The sequence below is a fragment of the Zosterops lateralis genome, assembly GCF_965231275.1.
Source record: "Zosterops lateralis genome assembly, chromosome: 13".
NCBI lineage: Eukaryota > Metazoa > Chordata > Aves > Passeriformes > Zosteropidae > Zosterops > Zosterops lateralis.
In genome coordinates, this window is record NC_139773.1 from 17,066,280 (window position 1) to 17,090,597 (window position 24,318).

The 24,318-nt window shown below is 38.4% G+C and overlaps 1 protein-coding gene across 10 annotated transcripts in view; it reads left to right on the forward strand.

Annotated features, from left to right (window-relative positions):
- LRRC28 (leucine rich repeat containing 28) overlaps nucleotides 1–24,318 on the forward strand; it is a 54,662-nt gene that overhangs the window by 9,407 nt on the left and 20,937 nt on the right. For 8 of the 10 annotated variants that reach the window (XR_014591058.1, XR_014591059.1, XR_014591060.1 and 5 more), the window contains exons 5-8: nucleotides 119–256; nucleotides 16,689–16,828; nucleotides 17,976–18,024; nucleotides 22,127–22,333. Coding sequence is in view for 3 of the 10 variants with exons in the window: in XM_083870902.1 (XP_083727028.1) it covers nucleotides 119–256; nucleotides 16,689–16,828; nucleotides 17,976–18,024; nucleotides 22,127–22,333 (534 nt within the window). In the remaining 7 variants the exon portion in view is untranslated. The remainder of the gene's footprint in view (nucleotides 1–118; nucleotides 257–16,688; nucleotides 16,829–17,975; nucleotides 18,025–22,126; nucleotides 22,334–24,318) is intronic. The other 2 variants (XM_083870904.1, XM_083870903.1) reach the window with 1 other exon arrangement.

Consider the following 24,318-nt stretch of genomic DNA (forward strand, 5'->3'; position numbering starts at 1 on the left):
ACACCTCGAGATGTGCTCAGACACAGCTGTCGGGTACTGTGGCTTGTCCTCCTCTCGCAGTGAAGATTTTAACGTTACTCTTGGGTCACATTGATGTTTTAATCTGTTCTCTCACAAGCCATTGGCTCCCTGGTTAAGCTGCAGTTTCTGGACCTGAGTGACAATGCCCTGGAGATCGTGTGCCCTGAGATCGGCCGCCTGAGGTCCCTGCGGCACCTTCGCCTGGCCAACAACCAGCTCAAGTATTTGCCTGCAGGTGAGTGCAGTGTCTGAGGGCTCACAGCACTGACACAGCCTCCAGCTTCACCTCCCAGGTGATCTGCTCTGGGTTTCCTGAGTGCTGCACCCTGCACTTGCAGGGCTTGCTGTTTGTGTTGCTCCCTCCGTGCTCTGTGTGCTTGCAGAGTCCTGAAAAATGCTGCTGAAGTGGGAAAAATGTATTTATTTAACAGCTTTTGCCATCGTATCAAGAAAATATTGAGCTTCTTTGAGAAGACACAAAATGCCAATGACAACTGTCATTATGATAAAATGATGTTTCTCCCAATTTTCCACAATATAAAGGATTCCGGTCCTTCCTTCCTTTCCTTTTGCCCAACAGCCCCAGTCTCGTATTTTCTAAAAAGACACATGTCTAGTAGCTTTGCCTATGGCAGTTCTATCTCATTGTGACAGTAGATAACAAATGTTTGTCTTGCTAGTTTATAATAAAAAAGCAAAATATATTCAAAGTAAACGTGACACAAAATCAGAAAAAGTTGACCATAGGCAGATTCTGAATGATTTTTTTTGTCTTTTAAATACTTTGATAAGCAGATATAACATTATTATTCTTCCATCACCCTTATATCTGTTCAGATAAGATGATGGTGATTTTCAAATACTTTTTTAATTTTAGTTTTTAATTTTTCTCTGGTGTATTTGCATTTTCTGATCTGCAGAAATGATAAAAATTGCAGGCTATGATTTCAAAAACTTGCCTAACTTAATCTAACAGGATTAGCTCTTGGCTCTATTTTAACTAATTTCTCAATGTGACCTTCATATGGTTTAAGTTCACATTGTTTATTCTCAAGAAATGTATTGCAAATGCTCCTGGAAGTTTTGGGTGCAGAAATCTTGCTGTCCTTTCCTTGCACTTTTCTAGACTGCTTAAAAAAAGTCAAAGGATGGTTATGATTAGAAAGAAAAAAAAAAAGTATATGACTATGTAAATGCTCTGGAATGAAATTAGATAAACCTGTTAAACATTATGACCCAGGGCCAATAAAATTTCCATCAATTTTCAGATGTCCTACATTCAAAAGAAAAGAGTGACTTGAGTGTGCTTTATGTTCCTCAAAGATAATTTACCTTATGGTGCTGTACCATGAAAGAAAGACTTGTTCAAAGAGAAAGTGACACATTTTCTGCAAAACTTCACACATTAACTTAAAAAGGTTCCAAAAAAGACTTTCAAAAGGATAATTTACATTACTGAAGAGTTGATTTGGAGTCTACCACATTTGATTAGGAACTGGTATCAGCTGAGACTTGCTGCATTAAATTTCTCCTGAAGTTTATAGAAAAATTTGGTCCTGAGCATTGTCCCTGAATGTGTTTAGGTCTGTATGCATGAAAAGTTTGCATGTTTAGGAATCCTCCTGCTGTTGGAGAATGCAGTGGTGCGTGGCCTTTGTGTTTGTGGTGGTGTCCCTTGTGCCACTGCTGCTGCTGGCACTAATCCTGTCCCTGTCAGTGGGACTGGGTGTCACACCAGAGTTACCAGCCCAAGCAGGATTAGCCTTTTCACTCACACACTCCATAATTTGCCCACTGCAGAGTTAATCTATTGCACTGATTGTTTCCTAAACAGAAACAATTCCCAAACGTGCTTCCAAGCATGTTTTCTTAGATGTTCTCTGTAAAATTGTGAAGTCTTCAAAGACTTCATTAAAAAAAAAAACATAGAGTTTCAAAATAACACTTATGTTCAACAGTTGAAAAAGGAGAGCAAAATAATAAATTTTGATTGTTTCATCCTTAATTACACTGGTAGCATGAATCTTCATTATAGTGTCAGCTAGCATTCTGTGGGGAAAGCTGGCAAAATTCAGCTGAACTAGGATGGGATGTGATTTCACTGCAGTGCATCATTTTACTCTGTGTTCACTGCTTTCTGTGCAGCAGACACTGCACTGCTGGGGAAAGACAGTTCTAAATGGCTCTTAATTTATAATAAGGAACTATTTAAGATATAATTTAGCTTCTACCCGTGCAGCTTGTGCAGAATTTAAAGATCTGCATTAAAAAAGAGCTTTTGGGTCTAGATGACATTCATTTATGGAAATTACTTCAGAGTGGTTGCTCTGGCATTCCTCTTGGGTCTCCATTCCCAGTGTCTGATGTTAAAAGTACTCTCAGTTTTTTCAAAATTCCATGGATATCTAGGAACATGCTCTTGGTTATATCCTCAATCAATTGCTAAAAAATATCTTCCTTGCAGCTGCAGACACAGTTGGATGGTAAATGTTTGCTGTTATGTGTCTGAACACCCCCACTGTTCTATTGCATTTTAATTCTTAAGAATGATTCTTTGTTGTGTCTTACTTAATTGTGATTAAGAGCTGGAAGAAACAATGCAATTAATAGCATATGTTGATCCATTATGCATTTTTAATGGTTTTGTTCCACAGTTGTGCTCTAACGTTCATTTTTAGTATTTAAGATTTGCCTTATAGAAATCAAATTTTACACTAATTGAAGTAGTGTGCATTTAAGATTTAGATTTAAGCCTCTAGTCTGATTGCAGAGATTCTTGAGACTCTGACAGAGATTGAGCGTGTGCTGTGGTTTATCTTCACTGGGATGGGCAAGGTTTTAATCTCCTAAGTACTTGTTTTAATAAAACAGAGGAGAATTTAATAAGGACATGCACTCTGCTTATCTCAGGTTTGGTCATGATTGTCCAGTGACAATTATTTTAAGGGAGGAGGTGGGGAAGAATGATAAAAATACATGCAGCCAGTGTGGAGACACAAACTTTAGCTTCCTGAGGAAATCAGACAATACAGGAGTGATGAGGAGGAAAATGGGCAGCAGGTGAAGCATGGCCCTGGTGTCCCTTGGAGATGGGGACTCACCTCTGTGCAGTGACACTGCTGGTGTGACTGACTGATAGTCCTTGTGCTCAGCAAACACTCCCAAATCGCTGCCACCCTTGCATCAGATCCTGAGCTCTGCCCTCAAGGCTCTGTTTGATTTCCCACTGCTCAGGGGGGGCTTCCATCAGCAACCCTCAGCTGTTAGAACTGCTCAGAGGTGACTCAGCTGAACTTGATGAGAATTAAAGGGAAAAATTTGTCCAGAATAAGCGCGTTGAGATAGAAATATAATAGCAAATGGCTGGAAGAAAATGCTTTGTGAGATTCTCTTAATGTCATATTTTGAATATACTTTAGATAAGATTAATAAGCAGACCAGCTTCTGCCTAATGCAGATTCTTCAGTATCTGCATTCTGGGGTAATCAGAATCCCTGAGAGGTTCTGCCTTTCAGAGACGAGCTGATTAAAAGAGTTGCAGATAAGTAAAACGAGATTTAATGTTCTAAAGTTCTCTTGAGGACTTGTTTTCATTTAAATGCACAACATTTTTTTGTTCTGCAAATTGTAAATCTTGTAGCTGCTGTCTTTAACAGTTTCTTGGTTCATTTATTTGGCTCTGGTAAATGCAGTTCTTGAACATGAAGTAAGTTTTGTAAAGTTTTCTACTATTTAAATGTAGCACTTAAATAATCTAACTTCTCGAGGGCCATTTGGAAATGTGTGACACCAAAGATGTTACTGGAAAAAGTCAGCATAAACAAAAGATGGTTATTTCATATTATTACATTAGTTCATGTATGAGCTTGACTTAGACATGACATTGTGTTTTCACAGTAGCTGAACCTTATTTTTTCAGAGATTTCTCCTTTTATTCGTTGAATTGATATTTCATTTTAATTTGGAATTGTAGAGTTAGTTCTATATGCATGTACTGTCAGAAGGAAATTTTCTGAATCTTCTCACTCACAAATGACTAACTAGAAAGTTCTCCTTTGTTTCTGAGAGTTATAATGCACATGATATTTTCATTCTTTAGAAATAATATTTCTCTTTGTGTAAGAGTTACTGTGTCATTTAAAAAAAAATAAATCCAGTGAGATGCATTATAAAAATTATTCTTGAAGAGTCCCAAAGTCAAGGTTCTCTGTTTTCTGTTACCATTTAGATTTGGTTTGACTTTAGCCTTGGAATCTTTTGATGTGCAGTGGTGGCTCTTCAGGTTTATATTTTGGTCTTAGAGCTGGAATGAGTGTTTGGGGAACAGATGACTTAAAAGAGGGTGGGTTGTACTTAAATTTGGATTTCAGTTTCTTATTTGACAAGGATTAGATTTTTTTTTTGTTGGTTTTTTTTTACTTGAGAGGTACTTCTCTTTAGAAACAGCAAGTTTTGTAGCATCTTGTTCTAAGATTTAATTAAAAGTGAGGTTATGTTTACTCAGCACATGCTGGAGTTAATTATAGATTTACTGAAATGAAAAGCTTAATGTTTTGCCAAGTCAAGAGCAGAATCTAAGTAATTAAAGAAGAGGGTATGGTTTATGATCCCAGCCCATCTTTTGGCAAAATTCCCTTTAAGAAGAGGGGGGAAAAAATCAGCAGTTGGCTTTACATGGGCTAGACCATGGTTCTCTTTGTGTTTGTTGTTCAGGAACTTTAAAAACCAAGAGCTGAGTGCACTGACCAAGGGAAAAAAAAAAAAAAGAAAAAAAAAAGAAAAAAAAAGTGGCCAAATAATAGCAAATTTATTGTCAAAAGTGGGATTACTGTTTGTTTGCCTGTGGAAGGGAAGTGCAGGTGGCAGAGCAGCCCTTGCTGGAGGGATGCAGGTCTGTGCCAGAGTCCAGGTCCTGCCCCAGCAGAGGAAAGTGTGGCTTCCATTGCAAATCCACATTTCTGTGTTGTCTCTGGAAGCTCCTGCAGCTTACATCCACTTGTTGCCACTTTGCTTCCTTTGGACAGACTGAAGGAAAAGGGATTTGTGTGCCTTTGGTGTATTTAAAGTGCAAACTGCAGCAATGTTAGCACAGAGACCCTTTCCTTTCAGTCCTGCTCAAATCCTTTTCCTTTTTAAGGCAAATTGTTTTAGAAATATAATCAGTTTAAGACTCATTAAAATACATTTGTAGGCTTATAAAACTTTATCTTCAAAGCATTTGAGAAAGATCCTGTGAAGCTGATAAGGGAGTGTTATCCTCATTTTACAGAGTAGAAAAAAAAAGTGTTTTTAACAGAAGTGATTTGCTCCAGGCCACAGCAGGAGTCAGTGTTAGCCAGAAATAGAACTTGGGTGTTCCCATTCCATTTGTTAAGACCACACCTTTTTGAGGCTGATCATATTTAATGTTAGGGAGGACTGAATCTTCCCACCCATTATTAGGAAATTAATAATTATCTCTCCATAATGAATAAACCTCTAAGTTAATAGGAAATTAATAGCGGTAAGATCAGGGAGTTTTTGTAACTGAACCAGCTTGTGCTTCCAGAAGGCTGGAAGAGCTCAGGAAGATAAATTTTGAAAAAACATAACTTTTATAGATAAATACTAGATCATTTTCTCTTGCCTAGGTAACTTCAGTGTAATGACAAGGAGAGTTAAATCGTTACTAAAATTATAAATCAAACGATAATTGTTGATTGCTGCTTTGTCTATTTATACAGTAACCCTTGGAATGTTGAGTGATTATTTCAAAGTCTGCTTTGCTTTGGAATTTGCTTTACTAATTGGGGGCAGGAGAAACTTCCAGATATGAAAACTGCATATTCATTTCTCTCACTTCTTTAATGTTGCTGTAAAGTACAATATCTGTATTTACTATTCATACCAGTATTTAACTGGTAAAGACTTCTTGAATACCCAACTTAGAATTCTGAATAGAGCTCAATATAAGGGATTTCAGTAAATCTTAATTAAAGGCACATAAACACGACTTATTCCCTCCCTTCTTTTCACAGTAGATTTCCACTGATGGGTGCAGCATGCCAGTAATTCTATTCTTACTCTAGACCCTGGCATGAAAGTATGTGGCCCTAATTCATTTTTTTTCTGAACTTATGTTCCACATTTTGATTTAGAGGCTTTAAAATCAGGGGAATAAATTTGACTTCTTACCTTAGCTATCCCCAGATTTCCCTTCTGCTTTTATTACTGTCTCTGGTTAGGGCAGATTGCTTTGATACTTAATAAAATTCAGATTTTTTTTTTTATAATGCTTGTGAGTTTAAAAGCAAAGGCACAAACTGATGCAGACCCTGGTCTTTTTTCCAAGTTGGCATAACCTTAGTCCACTCTGCTTTCCTAATTTAGTAACATGGATAAAAATATGCACGACGGGCCAGGTTTGGTACGCCAGGCACCCATCCAGGAGCTTGGTGTTTTTAAGTAAATGGACTTGTGGGGATTTGAGGAAAACACAGATTAAGTTACATGAGCTTTGCACTCTGGAAGTATGTGACTATTTAAAGGAGCATGGCCTCCTAAATAAAAAAAGTGTTAATTATTATAATAATATGTTGTTTTCTGTGAAGGAGTTGATGCCTAATTATTAAAAACAAGGTTTTCTTTGCACAGATCTGTAAAATATATGCTCTGTTTAATAATTCAATTCTAGCTTCAGTTTGCTTTATAAAACCATACATTACCTCTTAGGTTGAACAACAACTAATTATTACTTTTTTTCCTAAATCAATGGAATATGCTGTATTAATCCAGAAGCACAATAAAAATACCTGATAATATCTCTAAGTCATTCCTTAGATTTCTAGGAGGAAGAGATTTTAAATATTTTGGTTTTATATAAACTCCAATACAGCCCTATCCAGGCAGCCTGTAAGGACTGAATTTTTTTAAAGAAAAATTTCCCCAATGAAATTACAGCAGGGAGGAGTCAAGAACAAAATGGCAACGTGGATGGGAAATGATTTGGGTTGGACTTTGAGACAGCCTAGAGGTGACCAAAGCACAGGGCAGTGTATTCTACAGCTGCTATTCCTTATGGATTAACCTCCATGCACGTCCAAGCACAGTGGTACCTATTTAATTAAAGGATGTTGGTTGCTTGAGATTTTATAACAGTCTGCCTTGCTCAAACATTTGGTTTGGGTTAAAATCTCAGGAGGACTACTAGTACTTCTGAGTGCTTGAAATTTATGGGGAGGGAAGTGAAGACAGAGAATAAAAGAATTCCACTAAATTCCTGGAAATTTTTGTTAACTGAAGTTTTTCCTGTATACCCTCACCTGTATAGAATGTCAGAATGAGTCATCTGTGCATAGAGCTGCTCACTGTTCTCTCTTTGTCTGCTTGCCCCTTCTTAGTGTTATTTTCTTTTCCCACTTCCCCCCTGTTGAGGGGCTTTTAAAAGCCTCTTTGTTATTATCATACGACATTTTTCAGTGTACCACGGAAGGTTCATAATGTCACTGGGTGCTGGTAACAAAAATAGCATAAACATAGTCAGAAAAATTCCAGACCTATATTTTATGGTTAAAAAATGTTATTCCAATATAGGCTTTTGTTCCAATACTTCTTCCAGATGGGCTTCTATTGGGTGCACTGGAACTGAAATATTTCCCGTAACTGTAACAGAAATGACGTTAAAAGAGAAAAAAATCCAACAAAAGTATCTCTTTCAACAATGGCCTGTGGTATTCCTGGTATTCCTCATTCTGGGGATGCACAGCAGGTCCTCAGAAATGCATGTGCTGAGTGTGTATGTGTTGTAATTCAGTAATCTGAAAACTAATGGGAACCAGTTGGAGGAAGCCATCAGCGTCTCTCATTGTAACATTTAAATTACAGATTCAAATATTGCTTTGTGTACCAGGCTTATTGGACTAGAAAATTCCATCTTAAAATTTGCTATTCTAATTTAGAGCAATCACTGGGAAAAGTATGTAGAAATTAGGCTCCTTTAATGAGCATGGGCTTAGTTAAAAAAAGAAATTGTGATATGGTTAAGTGCATTGTATTTTCAAGTACCTGCAATTTTATAAAACAGATTTTAACTTCTGTGGTCATTCCATATGAGAAAAAAAGATCAGGCACAAGCTGAACCTGGCATTGAGGCTTCATGTCAATAACTGGAAGCCTAAAATTCTATTGTAGCACAAGTAATGACCAAGTGTTTTGAGTTTTTTCATATTAGTTTTATAATATTTAAAGGTCACTCAAAATTGTAACATAACTTTATTGATTTTGATTTTTTTTCTTCTTTCTTGCACATTTTAGCAAGATTATAATGATTTTGGCTCAATCACACTTTTTTTTGCCTCTAGGTTTGGTGATGCTTTAACTTGGAGAAAAAAAAAAAAAATCTGTGCCTGGTTGAGTTTTGACTGTATTTAAACATGAGCAATATGCTGATGTAATTACTGAGCTCATGAATAGATCCAGGGGTGTCTGGGAGCTGGGAGCTGTACATCAGCATCTCAACATCCTTGTTTTGTTGGAATTCCTCTGTGTGATCTGGGCAGAGACTTGACCTGTAAATTTTCCCTTTTTATGTGGCAGTTCTTCCTGGCTGCCAGATTGTAGTGACACTTCTTGTGGCTTCACCTGCCTGGACAGAGACATCTTGGAATGACACCACCTGAGTTCTGATCAAAACTTACTTTATTGCAACAGATGGTTGAACAAACCTGATTGTAGAGGGTAACACTGTGTCTGTGTGAGGCTGCCTGTGACTCGCTGTTGCCCCATTTTTTTTTATTTTCAATTCTGATTTTATTCTCAATTCCAAATCCCAGATCCCCATGTTTTTCAGTTTGAAACTGGATTCTGAGAATGGGCCAATGCTGCCATTTGTTCCCTGTGTTCCATGTGAAATCCTAGTGAAAGGTTTCCATGCTCCAAACTCACAGAATTACCCCCTCCAGCCCCTCCCTGTTCCTCCCCTCCTTTGAAGAAGAGCTCCTAAGAAACCCGGTGAGGTGTAGGTGAAACCAGGATGGAGCAGGGAGAGCCAAACTCATTATTGCCGGTGATGCTCCCAAGCCTGTTGAGCTCCTGGCTTAGCAGCGCTCCTGAAAATCAGAATCCTTGCAGGGACACGTCTGTTGCTGAGCTCTGGGCCATGGGCTTTCCCCGTAGCTGTTCCCCTTGAGGGCTCTCAGATAGGAGATAAAGGAGTTGGAGCTTCTAATGGTGGGTACTTGGATGATTCTCGCATTCCTGAGAGGACGGGAGCAGATTTAACTGGATTCTCTATTGTTCGGAGATTTGGTGCTGCCTCTCAAATCCTGGCTCATTCTTCAGCTCGGCAGTCCTTGATTTCTCAAGTGACTGTAAGCCTCGTTTCTCCAGGGGTTTTCCTCTTGTTTGTGGGGGTAGGCAGGAATTTTGAACATGTTGAGAGTGCTTTAAGTAATCCTGACAACCATTCATCTGAAGCTTAAAACTCTGTGAAGATGTTGGAGGTCTTAATGTGACTGTAGAAACGTGGTAGTTATGTTGCATGTTCTTATGCCTTTTTATTAAATAAGGAGTGTTAAGTACAACTCATTTCAACACGGTTCATTAAACATAAAATTGCATAACATTTTTCTAGTAAACTCAATTTGAAATTTCTCAGTGAATTGTTAAAATACAGGCTTTTTCTTTTTTTTTTTTTTTTTTTTTAAAGGGCTTGCATGTCCAAGTAACTTCCAGACTTTGCTTTTAAAAGCTAGTTATGTGGTATATGCAAAGCAATAAATTGAAAGAAATTTAAGATTAAATATTGATTTTAATACTAAGAGTGAGAAATAGTCTTGAGATGACAATAAAATGAGCAATAGGGTGATGTGGAAATGCTGCTAGACAGACAGATAGTTGACACAGTAAAACACCAAGTTGTCATTCAAACATCTGATAGAAGAAATGACAACCTGAAGTTTTTAGGGTGTATTGGAACAGAGCCCTGGTGGGATTCCTTTCCCCACTCCTGCCATGGGTAGAGCTGCCCCTTAGGAACCAAGAGCTTTGGAAAGAAAATCTCCTGACCTTTGAATGTCCCCCCAATGTCATGCTGAGCCAGGGGCCACGAGTCAAAAGTGGGAAGTTTGTACAGCAACATATAACTTTAAAGAACATTAAGTTGTCATTACTGCTTTGATCAGTGATAGAATATACTTTGATAAAACTCAGATAAAGGGCTTCAGGCTGTAGCATCAAAACAATGCGTTGTGTTCCTTTTAGTTTGAAAAATGTATTTCTACAGTCTGTTTTTGAGGAGTGGAGTGTGCCTGTGAGAACTAATTAGACCTGGCACACAGACCTAAATAATGAAGGTCAAATAGAATTATTTGCTTTTTACATTTTGATTGTTTGAAAACTTGGGTTTGAAATTTATGGGGAGGACTCATTGTGACACAGTTATATACCACAGGAAAAAAAACCAGTCTGAAGTGGCTACAGTTGTGTTTGAATTCAGTCATTATTCCATTTGTGGTGTTTGTTTTATGTGAGTTTATTGTCTGCCAGCAAATGAGAGGAAGAAGTAGAGGGTCTTTGGTTGCTTGTGGTCCATCTTATTCCTGTGGAGTTGAATCTAAGATGTAGAAAAACAGGCTACCAGGAATTTTATTTTGCAAGGAAATAATTACGTGTATTCTTGCTTGGACTGTTTTAAGGTGTTAGTTACATAAATGTATCTAGAAATCCATAAAGCCCATAAAACCTAACATTTCTAGTTGTTTCAATTTTATGGGTTATCAGAGTAGGCTCTAAAGCTTAATAGAACATTACTCTGTTCATAGCTCTGGCAAATCCCCTCCCACCCCCAAAATTCTTGGTGGCATCTCTTATAATCTTGGTAAATGAGAAAGTGTGATGGCTCATTGCTTGTCTGGCTGCTTTGCTGTGCAACTGTCATCAGGACTGGTGAAAATTCATGTAATCACTGTTGTGTTCATTATGATAAAGTGTGTTAAAGATATTGAGAGGGGTTTAGTTTGCTTTTGTGCTTTAGAAAAAGCCCGACCTAACCCAAAAAGGAACCTTTAGGATCTTTTACCTTTATCCTTACATAAGAAAAACAAACCTACATCAAAAGAAATTTCACTTCAGTTAGTGTTTCTAAGGTGTCATTCCCCTCCTTTTGAAACTTCTTCCCTCAACACGCTGAATCCTCTGCTGAGAGCAGAGCAAAGGCTCTGGTTTGGGGTTTGATGGCCGGGATTTCCCGTGTTGGGGCTGGCAGCAGTCGGGGGCTCTGAGCAGCGCCCCGGGGCCGTCCCTGGGCGGATTCTCCTGTTGCACAGGGCTTGTAACAGCCTGTCTCCATCGGGACAAGAGCAGGATGGGACTTGGAGTAAATCTTTTCCCTCTGACTGCTCTTACAGAGACCACTTCTTACTGAGGACATGCTCTGAGAAATTAACCTCAACTCAAGTAATCGTAGAGTGCATAATCTCAGACCTGCTTCCTAAGTGAAGGAATTGCAGAAGTTGTTGGTTTGTAACTCATCACTGAATTCTTTTGCTGATGATCTAATGGTAAAGATAAGCCTTTACTGATTGCCTGGCTCAAACACATGTGAGATTTATGAACCTCTCGCTTCTGCAACTTCAAAACAGATGCTCTTTAAAATACTTGTAAAAGTCTTTGGGTTAGAGCTGTTACCCAAAAGTAAAACTGAACTTCAAGGGAGTTTTGAGGGTGTCTCTCATAAACGTTTGCCAATAGCTGTTCACACGGGTGAAGACAGATGTGGATTGATAAGGCTGAGACCAAACCTCGGAGGTGGAGTTGTATTTTGAGAAAGATGTTTCCCATACAGATGGTGTTGGGCTTTCTGTAGTATGAGAGCTTCTTTAATATCAACAATCTGTTCAGTGGTGTTTAGCTGGGCTTTCAGAGAACCCCAGCTTTGAACAGATACTAAGCTGCAGGTGTTTTTTCTCTGAAACTTTTCATCAGTTTGTAAATGTGTGAAAAAAGAAATGGTGGTTACTGCTTTGCAATTTCCAGGTTTACCTCAAAAAGGCCTTAGTGACTTCAGTGTGCTGGACTGACAAGGAGCTGTAACTTTGTTTTGTTGCAGTGGTTTATTTTGGGAGGGTCCTAAGACAAGTTCAAGTAATTCATACAAGCAAAACCAGCATTTCAGGGGGATTATGTCCATGCTTGCTGCCTTTACTAACATAGTTTTAAAATAAATTTATTTGTTAATTCTAACTAAACTAATTTGCTAGTAATTTTTTATGTAAAACCTCTTACTAATTTGAAATTTGTGGGATTCCTTTTTTTTTTTTTGGTTGCACTAAATTAACATTTGTGACAGGAAAAAAATAGCTCTTGAAGCTTATTTTTTACAGTTTCTAGGGCTGGGTGTTAAAAGTTAACTTGCTTTCCCCTTAAACTCTAAAGTCTTTATAAATAAAGTTATCTATGAATGTACTTTTGTCTCTTTGGTTTCCTTGGGTTTTTCCTTTCTTTCCCTAAGCTCTCCCTAACGTATGTACAGTGATTAGCAGTATTAACAGGTAGTTGATTTTACTTGTACATTAAGCAAATGCAATTTACTAGTAGGGATTGAGTGCTCAGAGAAGCTTGGAGAACAAAGTCATTCAGTCTTTGCAAAGGAACAAACACAAACTGTTAATGCCATGCAGTAGAAGAATTTTATAATATATTGATTTCCATTTTGACCTTATTGACCAAGTATAATTCAGTTTTCTGCATACCACTCTGAGGGAGTTAAATTACTGCTTATTATTGACATCCTTGTTTTTACTCAGCTGCTCTATTAAATGAATTGAGGCAAAATAAAATGCATCATTTACTGACACTAAATCTAAATGGAAAAAGCCTGTAAAGAGAATGTGTAGAACTCGAGGTATGATGTGAGATTAACCTTCTCGTGGTTCATGTCACACACACAGAGTTTGATACCTGTATTTCAGTTAACTTAATGTTATTGCAGTGGGATTTAAAATAAAGACCTGTGTTTACCTTAGCATTGTCCAAATCTGCATTAAATTGTCATTCTAGATGGAAGGCTTTGATGCCAAGCAAGTGCAAGTGTACTCTAGTTGGTAATTTAGCATTTGAGAGCTTTATGAACTAAGACTATTTATTTGTGTAGGTAAAGGAATGCAATTCAGAATCATTTGAGGGGAATTTGAAGTGTAATTGCAAGCCTTACTTGTCTACTTTGTGCTGATCTGAAACACTAAACAGCACAAACTATCACTGATCAAGACAAGGCTTGCAGTTGCTCTCAGTATTTATAAAATCAGGACAATGCTAGTGTTGCTTGAAGTCAGATGTCTTTGTTTTTTACTGATAATCTTAGTTTAAAACTAGTTAGTACTTGGTCCATGCCATGGTTTCAAGTAGTAACCATGTCACTATAGCAGCTCCTGCCTCCCCTTCTCAGCTGGTGAATTCTCCAGGCTGCTGAGTTCAGCGGAGACAGCTGGGACTGAGGAGGAGCAAGAGAATCTCCTGGTGCTGCTGCTACAAAAGGACATCTGGATCTATAGTTTTCATGTCTATTATAGTGGGAATATTTCCTGTAAGGTTTAGCCAGTCCCTCCCCAGTAATTACTGTTGCAATTTGTAGTAACTGCCAGTGGCCTGGAAGAACTCCTATTTTCATAGGACTTGAGTTAAGACAGTCCCATCCAGTGACATTCATTTAAAAAAACAAATATGGTGACTCCACTGCTGTAAAAGCTAAAGATCTCCCTTTGATTCTTTTCTTTATCCCACACAGATTTGTAGTTGCATCTTTGTGCTCTGTGGTGTCTCCCAACAGTACAATGAGTGAGCCATAACGTGCCTTGATACAGCAGTACTTTCCTCTGAAAGATCAAAATTGAACCTGGACCTATTGCTTTTTTTATGCATTTAGTGGAGAGGAAGAAAAAAAAAAAAAACCCTAACTAACCTCAAGAAGAAGAAAGATGTGTCTGTTGTGAGTTGGTTGGAAACAGTTGATAGCAACACTCACAACAGATTGGTCTTTGTGTGGATTATTTAGACACCAGTGCTGTAATGGGTTAGAAGCCACTAATCTGTGTTTGTCAGAGAGATCACTCTGTTGTGTTGATCTCAAGTTCTTCCTTGGAAGAAGAAAGGAAAAAGCTGGCCTAGAATTTACAACCAGGACTAGCCCTGTCTCTGTGGCTTCCTGAGCTGTCCTAATCTCTCCTTAGGATGCTCCTTTTGTTTGCCTTGGTTTCAGTACTGGTTTGTTGTATTTAAGGAGCCATCTTCATCTGTCTGACATGGTGAGTTCAAATCATCAGCTCCGTATTTTATGCACTAAGTTTTTCTGGAAGGCTTTTTCCCCCCCTTTCCATGTATTGATATTAGTGCACAGTGAATGGTGGACGATGTGCAGCAGTAAAGATAGTCAGACATAAACAAAGCAAGAGAAACATAACAGGTCTCATGCTTTATTCATGTCACTTTTGTTTATGTTCATACCACCCAGAAAAAGGAAAACAGCTGCTCCTCAACTGAAAGACAACAGCAGAAAAACTCCTTAAATAAGAGACTTTTTCTGTAGAGTGCTAGCAGGATTCTTCCTGCAATATCTTTGATAAAGTACCATTCTGACTCTTTGTACTTCATTTTGGCTGCTCTATTCAAGATCTGATATATCATTTAGTAAAACCATAGAATAGTATTAATACATTAATTCCACATCTCTAACTTGTTTGTGTAGCAACAGTACCTTGCTGTGGGGCAGTGAAATAGGCAGAGCACACTAGAGCAAAATGAAAGGATAGGTTGTCTTCTGAAAAAACAAACCAACCAAACAAACAAAAAACCCCAAACCAAGAAAACAGCAAACCTGATCGTTTCATGGCCTTGAGTTACCTTTTGCATAAACAATTTTTTCCTCTCCCTGTTCCTCTTGCCCTTCCTCCCACCTTTTCCACTTTTCTCGTGTATGATAATTTCTGGTATTTTTATCATCTGGTTTATTCTAACTGTTCTCATTGAAACCATCAAATTGTGGACAAAAACGTAATTCCAGGCCTGCACTGAGAGGAAATACAGGCTAATAACCACTGTGGATCTGTGCTCTGTGTGTGTGCTGAGGGAAGCACAGAGTGCTGGGCCCATGGCATTCAGACAGCTGCCAGTTGTGTTAACTGAAGTTTAATTGTGGTATAAGATGGGGAGCCACTGACCTTTAGAAGAATTTGACTTAATGAGACCCTCATACCTGATGTCTATTTTCAGCCATTTTTAGCTGACCTAAAATTACTGTTTAGCGAGGTTGGACTTTATGGAGCCACTTTTCTCACCTTTGCTTGTGAATGATGGCACAAAATAAATAAGGATTGGTACTAAGTTTGCATGTGACATTTAGCAAGGTCGAGGGAAGAAAGATTCTATTTTGGTATGTTCAGTAGAAGTATGTATTTTTCACTTGGTTTTGGGCTTTGTCTGCTGCTTAAGTGTTTTGGAGAAAAGTCAATGTAGTTTTATGGCTGAAGTAGGTGAAACCAAGAATTGGGAACAGCTTTGAGGAGTGTTACATGACTGTGTTCATTCACAAAGACTCTCCTGCCCCAGAAAAATCTCCTCTGTGCTTTGGAGCCAGAATATTTGTGTGAAATGCAGCCTTAAGTATTGATTTGAAATTAATAGATTGAAGTTTGATCAGCTGGGATAGAGGCTTTCTTCTTCCATAGAATTTTTATGGGTTTGAACTCATTGAGCACTTTATTTAAAAGTGAGTTATTCATAAAATAGTTGCTGCAGTGTCACAAGATCTCTTCCAGTACCTCTTCTTTTTTTTTTCCCTTCCTTTAAACAAACTAAGCAAATATTAGCCTATATAAGCCTATAAAAATATAAGGAAAGGAATCTTTAGGTCTGTTAGACTTGAGAAACAGAACACTTTTCAAGCTCTCTCACCAACAATACAGAAAAAGAGCTGAATGCAGCAGTGTCAAAATGTAAATGAGATTCAATTTGCCTGCCCCTTTCATTGTCCTTAAACCTAATGATACCAATTTCAGTTATGGTTAAACTTCCTTGTTTGAAGATGGCACAGGTCTACCTTAAGTGTCAATTTGTGCTAGAAAATTTAATTTTTATAGGCTATGAAATGTTAGCTGCATGGTAGGACAGTAAATGTAATGTAATATATAATAGGCTATTTAATTTGTTTTAACCATCATAAAGTCTATTTAAGTCCTCCTGAGACATCCCAGAGCAGATCTAAAGGAGATCTTCCCTATCAAGCTCTCAGCAATTTCAACTTACACTTCCTGTCTGGTACAGTTTTCAATTCATGATAGTATCCACTTCAAATTCATGGCATGTGTAGACTTGGATTTTTTTTTTTTTTTTTTTCTAGTGGGACAGGTAGTAAGTTCTGTTAAGTATGGAAGACTTCGAGCACTTTCCTCACTGGTGCTTGGTTTTACAGGTATAATAAGGAAATGCATCTTGTACTCAGCTTCATGGAAATTGATTGAAACATTTCAGGGGTAAAGTAGGATAGTCCCTTTCAGCACCTTTTGTTCCTTGTCTGGAGGAACCACCATTTATTTTAGAGCCTGGGATAGGGAGGGAAGGCTGGGCTCATATCCTGGCTGTGGGAGCTCACAGTCACAGCCAGACTCACAGTGCTCTGTTTTGTAACTGTTCATAAGGAATTGTCCCTCTGGTACCACGAGCTGGAGAACATCACTCCGTGGTAAAGAGCAGAAATTTGTTAGTCCTGAGCTGCAGCCTCAGAACAGAGAGGATCCATTACCTCCTGTCAGAGCCCTTGGGCAGCAGAGTGTTAAAGGTTTGTATGAGAATAGCAAGACCATCATTACTGCCTGCAATACAAAGGGATATTAACAAACTTCCCTTCTCCTGATGAAATGCTGGCAGTACATAGAAATTGCCCTTTGGGAGGGAGCAAGTATAGCCATTCACTCTCCTTCTTCACTCTTTCAAGCAGAGCCCTGACTTGCAGCACCTTCTTATCAAGATTTTCTGTTCTTTTTTATTATGATTTTCTGTCCTTTTCCTTTCCATCTCTATCCCTTAAGTCTAGAAGTTCCTGCTTTTCCTCCTGTATGACAATTTGGTTCTCTACCACATTACTACTACTTTAAATACTTGGGTTGACAGCAACCCAAAACCTAGTATTTTTTACCCAGGTGCAAAATAGGAAGTCTAAACAAAGTAGACCCTTGAGGAACACCACCACTATGAATATTTTCTCCATCCCAGTAATTTACCATGAGGTGTGATCCTCATGTGTTACCATTAACCAAGAAATTTAATCAAAGAAAAATAAACCAGTATGACATTTGAGAAGATCTGGGCCACATTTCCATTCTGCTTTCTATTTATGTTCCAGTCACTGGTTACTCTTGGGTGCTCTTTCCCCTCAGAACAGTTGTTATGAGATTCTGAGGAGCCCTGAGCTCACATTAACAGGGCTTTTTTGAACACAGGTTCTGCATTTCTTCTCCAACCCTAGGCTGCTATCCCAGAAAATGTCCTATTCATTGAGAATCCTCGTGCCCAAATCTGCAATTTTGATATATAACCTTTTTTTTTTTTTTTTTTTTTTCAGTGTTCTGGGATGGAATTTTTTTTTATGCAGCCTCATTTCATTTTAGTAATGGATGTGGTAATTTGCAGTGCTTTGTCCTTGTTCCCATGAGGTATTCTGTCTCTGTCCTCATACACAACATTATTCTTACAGGAAAAAATGATGCAAAATACTAATTTGATATATTTGCTTTGTCCTCCTAATTTCTACTCTTTGTTGACATCAGTTCTTCATTTCTTGCTCTAAATTTCTTGTTGAGAAACCATTTGTTTGTCTGTGAGTTCCTATTTTCCTGGCCTCCTGGCAGTTTGCATTTAACCTCTGCAGCCTGACCTCTAAGTGCCAGCTCTCTTTGCTGATCAGTCCCTTTTTCCATTCCTTGTAGGTTCTCTACTTTCCCTTAATATCCTGCTTTGAGGTGCATTCTCATGCAGGTAGGTCTGTAGCCCTTTCCTGTCCTTAACTTTACTGGGATATAAGGACTCAGATTTAAAGTAAACCCTTCCCTCCCATACACTCAAATCCAACTCTGGATGTGTTTCATATATCTCTGGATGAAATTTTGGTTTATGGCCCATCAGGGAAAGGTGGGATTACTCTTGAAATGTAAAGAAAAACTGTTGGTTATTTTTGGGTCATGCAGCTGGTGAGGCCTGTACCCCCAGAAAGATTAAGGAAGTTTGAATTGCCTTTGGCAATTACTCTATGTTGTATAGGCTGCTTATTTCCAGATGAGGGTTTTTTTGGTTGGGTTTTTTTTTGTTGTTGTTTCCTTCACATAAAACCATGGGAATTAATTTTAAAAGCTGGCATTTAAACCATCTGAATAAGAAATTGATTTTTTTTTTCTTTCTTGATGCTAGTTATGTTTATACAAACACAGCCCATTTTGTTAGAAGGTCAATAATTTTGGACATTCCCTGAAATCCTTTCCAGGTTTCACTTTTTTAAGAAAAATATTAAATGTATGCTGATTTTTTTTTTCATTGTGGTGGGGGACAGATCTATTTGGCACCTTTTTATTGAAAACCCCAACACAGAAGAGGAGAGTTCACTTTTCCATTTTTCCAAGTAGTCGGAAGAGCTCTTACAACAGATGCCAAGGCTGCTTTTTGGAGCTTTGGAGCCGAGTGATCCCTTCTGAATCTGCATTTTATCAGGGGAGAAAAGGATAAAACGAATTCCCCAAGGCTGGCAGCTTTGGAGCACAGCCTGTGAGGGTCTGTGTGGATCTGTGGCACTGCACAGCCCCTCGGAGGCTGCAGGAGGGCGCTGAATTTCCGTGGGGTCAGGGAGTGCTGCACTGCCGGGCTGTCGGCCCCTCCTGCGCGCTGCGAGCACATTGGGACCATCTGGGGCTGCCCGGCTTTGTGTGCAGGCAGCAATCCCTCCAGATGGACACAGGGAACACCCCAGTCCACCAACCAGCACGGCAACGTCACGTTTGGCCTCTCTCTGTCTCCACAAATCTGTGTCCTATGAGCTGGGGAGGGTAGCAGAGCTGCCGAGGAGTTTGGGGTTTTTTCTGGCTTCTGATATCACAATGGGGCTCAGTGCTCTGCTGCGTTGGTTTTGATAGAGTTAGTCCTGCAGCTAATATAAATTTTAAATTACGCTTTTATGAATTTCATTTAAATGTAATTGGAACTCCTCAATGTGGTCTAATGGTGATGTATAATGCTTGTCTCTTTCTTACCCTTGGGGGTGCTGGGGGAATCTCTGAAAACCTCTTTGTCAGCTCTTTTTGTGTGGGAATAGCCATTTTCTTTTCTGGATCTGCTGTAAAATTTCCAAAGTTCACCTCTGGTATATCCTAGTGCTTGACGAGCTGACAGCAAGAGAGAGATTTGCAAGCCTTTCACTGTGTTTGTTAGCCAAAGCTTCCTGCAGTATTTATGCTGCAAGACTTTAAAAGCAAGGATAATAGTATTTAGTAACTAAAAGCTTGAAAAACTTATTAATGGACTGTTTATATTTGTGTTATTCCTCTTAATCGTTTCCCCTTGCTTTAATGAGATGAAAACCAATTTAGTGTCATTAGTAAGTGTCTGAGCATGTTCTTCAAACTGAGCTTTGAGCACTATGGTGGGGAGTCTGGGGGTTATATCTTTAATATGAGGGTTATATCCTTAATATGATGGCACTTTGTTGTTTGGCTTAGCCTTAAACTTCACAGTGGGTCGGTGGGTGTTTGTGCAACATGTGGCACTAGATGTTGAAAGTGGATGTTTACATCTGGTATGCATTGGGAGATTAAGGTAGAGAGGATGAAGTTTTGGGTATGTGTTTTTTGGATGAAGGATAAAGTGAGAATACTTTTATTTCCTCTTAGATTTGAAACATATCATTCTAGCAATGCCTTTGAAACTCTGCCAGCTTTGCCAACCGTAACATTTATGGGATTTTGGACCTAAACTGAACTAGAGAACTGTTTTTAGTGGCAGAGAAAAAGGTTAGTGCATGAAAATAGCTGGGCCTATTATTGACTGCATGTGGTCAGTGGTTTGGCTGAATGTAGGTGGCTCTTTTCCTGTCACTGTTTTCAAGCATATGGCTTTGTGATGAATATAAAACTCTTTCGAAATGAGATCTGCTGCAGTTCTTTTTGCACAGTAGTCTTGTGTTATTTAGTAGTGATTATTTTGCTTTTGTCATTTATTTTCGATCCTGTAGTAAAAAAAAAAAATCCTTTTCAAGTAAAGCTTATTCCTGTTGACATCAAAGCGAAGAGGTTTGAAGAATGTGATCATCTGTGTATAGCAGCTGCTTCTGTCAGTAATATTTCTAAAAGGATGCATAAACTGTGTTGCTGAGTCTTTATTGTACTTGATGCTGTGATTGTTTGCAGTGGGCAGAAACTCCCTCTAAATGTGCACATGCATTTTGTTTAATGATTACTTGTGTGAAAATCTCTAATATTGAATTACAACTTCCCTTTCTTTGCTTTTCATGTTTCCAGTCCTTATAAGTAACATTTACAGCAGTTTCTCCCAAGGTGAACTTCTTTTTCCCATTGTGTGGAAGACAGCTTGGGTTAACTCAGTATTTTGTTTCCTACTTGGTGTGTAGTACACAAGGTGCAACCTCAGAGCTCATGGAACAGTGAATTTTCTAGCTCCTGCTGCAGAGAGCTTAAGGGCACAACAGGTTCTGTTTAACTTTAACTTAAACAGTGTTACCCTATTTATATCTTTGTAAAAAATCTGGGTGATAGAGCTGTAAATTGTACAGATTGTGGATTGTGTAGATTGTCTGGTGTTTTCAGTGTAGAAAATTCTAGTGAACCTTGTTTTAGCAGCTCTCACATGCAAGAGCTGGTTTCATTCAGCTGAGAGCAAAGTACATTTGGGTCTGCAAGATGCTGAGAACCTGCAGCAAGTTTTAGGGGCACCGAGCACTTCATGAGTTGGTTCCATTGCTGTGAAGTATTTAAAAACAAAGCAAAACTGTTCCCTGTGCTTGGGGGAAATGTTATGGTTTCCTCCTGTTTGAGGGAAATAATATATAGAATTATCCAGTTTTTAGAGTAACTGTAAAAGAATAACTAAATAAACAGTGAGGTAACCTGCAGAGCTGCTTAACATATTTTGAATGTTATTTGTCAGTCAGTCCTGCATCCTGTTTCACAGGCCAGACACAAGAAAAAACACTGTTGCACAAGTGAGGCTGCTTGTGTGATCTTGTCTTACACAGGATAAAGAATTTAGTTTGTTGCCTACCTTAAAAAATTATACAATACTATTTGAAACACAAAATCTGCTTTTAAATTCTTGAAATTAAAAAAAAAAAAACCAAACTTCTAGACACTGTAATTATTGCAACTATAGATTAGAACTCAGTGAAATGTCTTCCTACAATATAACAGTATCACAGGTTAATTAAGAAATTTCTTTTCTAATTTAAACTAGTCCTTCTGAACTGTATCATGAAGACAGAGCTGTTTTCCCAAGCCTGCTGGGTGAAAGACTGTCACTAAGCAAGTGCTATGCATGTGTTTGTAACTCTTGTTGCAAGAGAATCTTAAGTAATAAATAATTACATCTTCCATATTAAAAAAAAAAAAAAAAAGAAAAATACTTGAATTTTCCTGAGTTTGGGGAATATAGTTATTTGGGGAATATAGATATTGAGGGAATAGTTTTTCCCTCAATATCAGCAAGCTTTGTAATGAGTTTTTGTTTGCATTTTGGTTTGGGTTTTGGGTGTTTTTTTCCTCATTCTGGTTTAGGACCAGGAAAACGCTTGATATTTTAACAGTAGTAATTGTCACAATTCAGGAATGCTTTATGAAAGATCTCATTCTTGAACATACTGATAAAGGTTCCTAACTGATACTGATCATCTCCATCATCTTCATGTATCAAAAAGATTTGGAATATGAAGATGATGGAGACGATCAGTATCAATTCTCAACATGGATTGATAGAACAGTCTTACAGAAAAGCAGCACCGCTGATGAACTTTGATTTTAATTTATGTGAGGGTTTTTTTTATGGTGATGATTTTTGTGAAAGTAACTCTTAATTCTCCTTACAGAGGTCGGAGACCTGCGGGAGCTGCAGACCCTGGACATCTCCACCAACCGCCTGATGACGTTACCGGAGCGGCTGCACATGTGCCTGTCCCTGCAGTACCTGACTGCAGACAGGAACCACCTGTGGTCTGTGCCCCGCCACCTGTGCCAGCTGCCCAGCCTCAACGAGCTCTCCATGGCCGGGAACCGCCTGGCATTCCTGCCCCTGGGTGAGTCCCCACCCGAGGGGGGGTCACACACAGCAAAACAACAGACTGCCCGCCCCCAGAAACCCAAAACAAACCAACGAGGGAGGTTCTTTGGTGGTCCCCGCAGACTCTGTTTATGGAGCTGTCACAGGGCTCATATTGTTGGAAAATATGTTAATAAAAAAAGTGCAGGTTAAGGTTTCATAGTTTTTTTTTAAAAAAAGCAATAAGGCAGCTATCAAATTTGCTTTATTTTTAGCTAACCGAGGGGAAAAAGTTTAAATGATGTGCTTAAATATAGTACTCTGTAATCTGAGTTCCACCACTTTGGGTAATGATCTGTTTCTGTTTGCTGGATCTGATGATTTAACTAAGATTCTTCAGCTAGGGTTTGAAACTTGTTGTGGAGTCCCAGTAACTCCATATAAATTACTTTTCAGCATGAGGAGTGTCAGTACCACATAATCCAGTGCAAGTTTAGTTTGTGCTGTGTACAGGCATCCATCAAAATTTCCACAGTAGTAGCCCAAGGAGGAATTGATGGGCCTTTTGCTGAACCCTCTGAAAGTTTGGAAGAGTGGAAGCAGGTCAGGAGTAGGAGGTGCAGTCAGTGTGTGGGGGTTTGTTGGGGGCAGTCACTGTGTGTTCCCTTAGGGAAAAGCAAATCCTCTTCTCTGAACTTGTCACTTTTCAGCCCTGCCACGGGGTGATCTCAGCTGAGATACACACATGCAGAGCTGCCCTGCCCTCTGAATAACCATTAAGAGTTTTTTCCCCAGAATACAGAGTTTGGTGTTAATTAGGTGCAGATTAAGTTATGATAATCACATTGGAAAGAGGCTGGAAATTGAGATGGCTAAAAATGAGATCATAATTTCTAAATTAATTACATTGTATAGGTTTAACTTAATCTTTTCAGTACTAGCAGTTCAGTTTTTAAAGAACTTACTGATCTTTCTGAATTTTTTATCACCTTAGTTTATATTACTGGGAAGTAAGTGCAAGTAATGTCTCCAGACAAAGTGTTGCAGTTATGTCCCAGCATATGTCATTATATAAATGAGAGAACGAGTTCCAGGATGCATCATCCAGATTCCAGTACTAAAACAAGCAAATTGCCTTCCCTTATTTTGGCAAATATTTTTAACTCCCATGAGAGAGGAAGTTAAACAATTTTAATTTTGCAGAAAATTCAGTAAGATGAGATGTAAAATTTTAAAGGATAGAAGTTTTTGCTACTTTTGCACTGGTAGCTTATCTGTGAGTGAGCCATGACCTGGATGAGCCATAGATCTGCCAAAGTGTTTTAAGTTCAAAAGGAGGAAATAAATCTCTAATATAATGACACACCTTCTTTTTTTCTTTATTTTTAGACTCAAATTCAAAACATTCAAAAGGAACTTTTAAAATAACGGGAAACATCAAAGACTGTCAATTGACCTTGTTCAGTAGTTCTTAATAGTGACTCACTGGTGAACATTTGGAGATAATTTGCTATCTGTGGATGTGAAACTGAATCATAAATCCTAGAGTTCAGAGGAAAAGCAGCACAGTATAAATGTAAATGTTTAATCCTTCCTCTGAAGAATCAGAAGGCTTCAGAGTGGTCAAGATGTGATGAAATAAAGTAGAAGAGAGAGTGCATTGAAAAGCAAAAAGATTAAATCTATCTTCTGTTGCTTGGGAAAATATTTTTCTTGGAGTATTGCTGAAGTTAAGGCATAATTGTAGCATTATTTCTGCTTGCTGCACATGTTGGCTGGTGGGGCTTTTGTGTGTATTCTTATATCCAACTTCACTTTACCAGTTAATGGCTGAGTAAGGATGCTAAATACTGATAAAAAATACTGCAGAAATACTTTCAAGTGATAGTCAAGCAAATATTGTCAAAACAATTTTTTGCAGTTAGGGAGCTGTGTTGAAAAGCAGAGAATTTATTTATCTCCTGACAGAATGAGTGAGGTTTTTTCTTTTTTTATTAGATGTGTCTGTGTTAAAAGAAATAT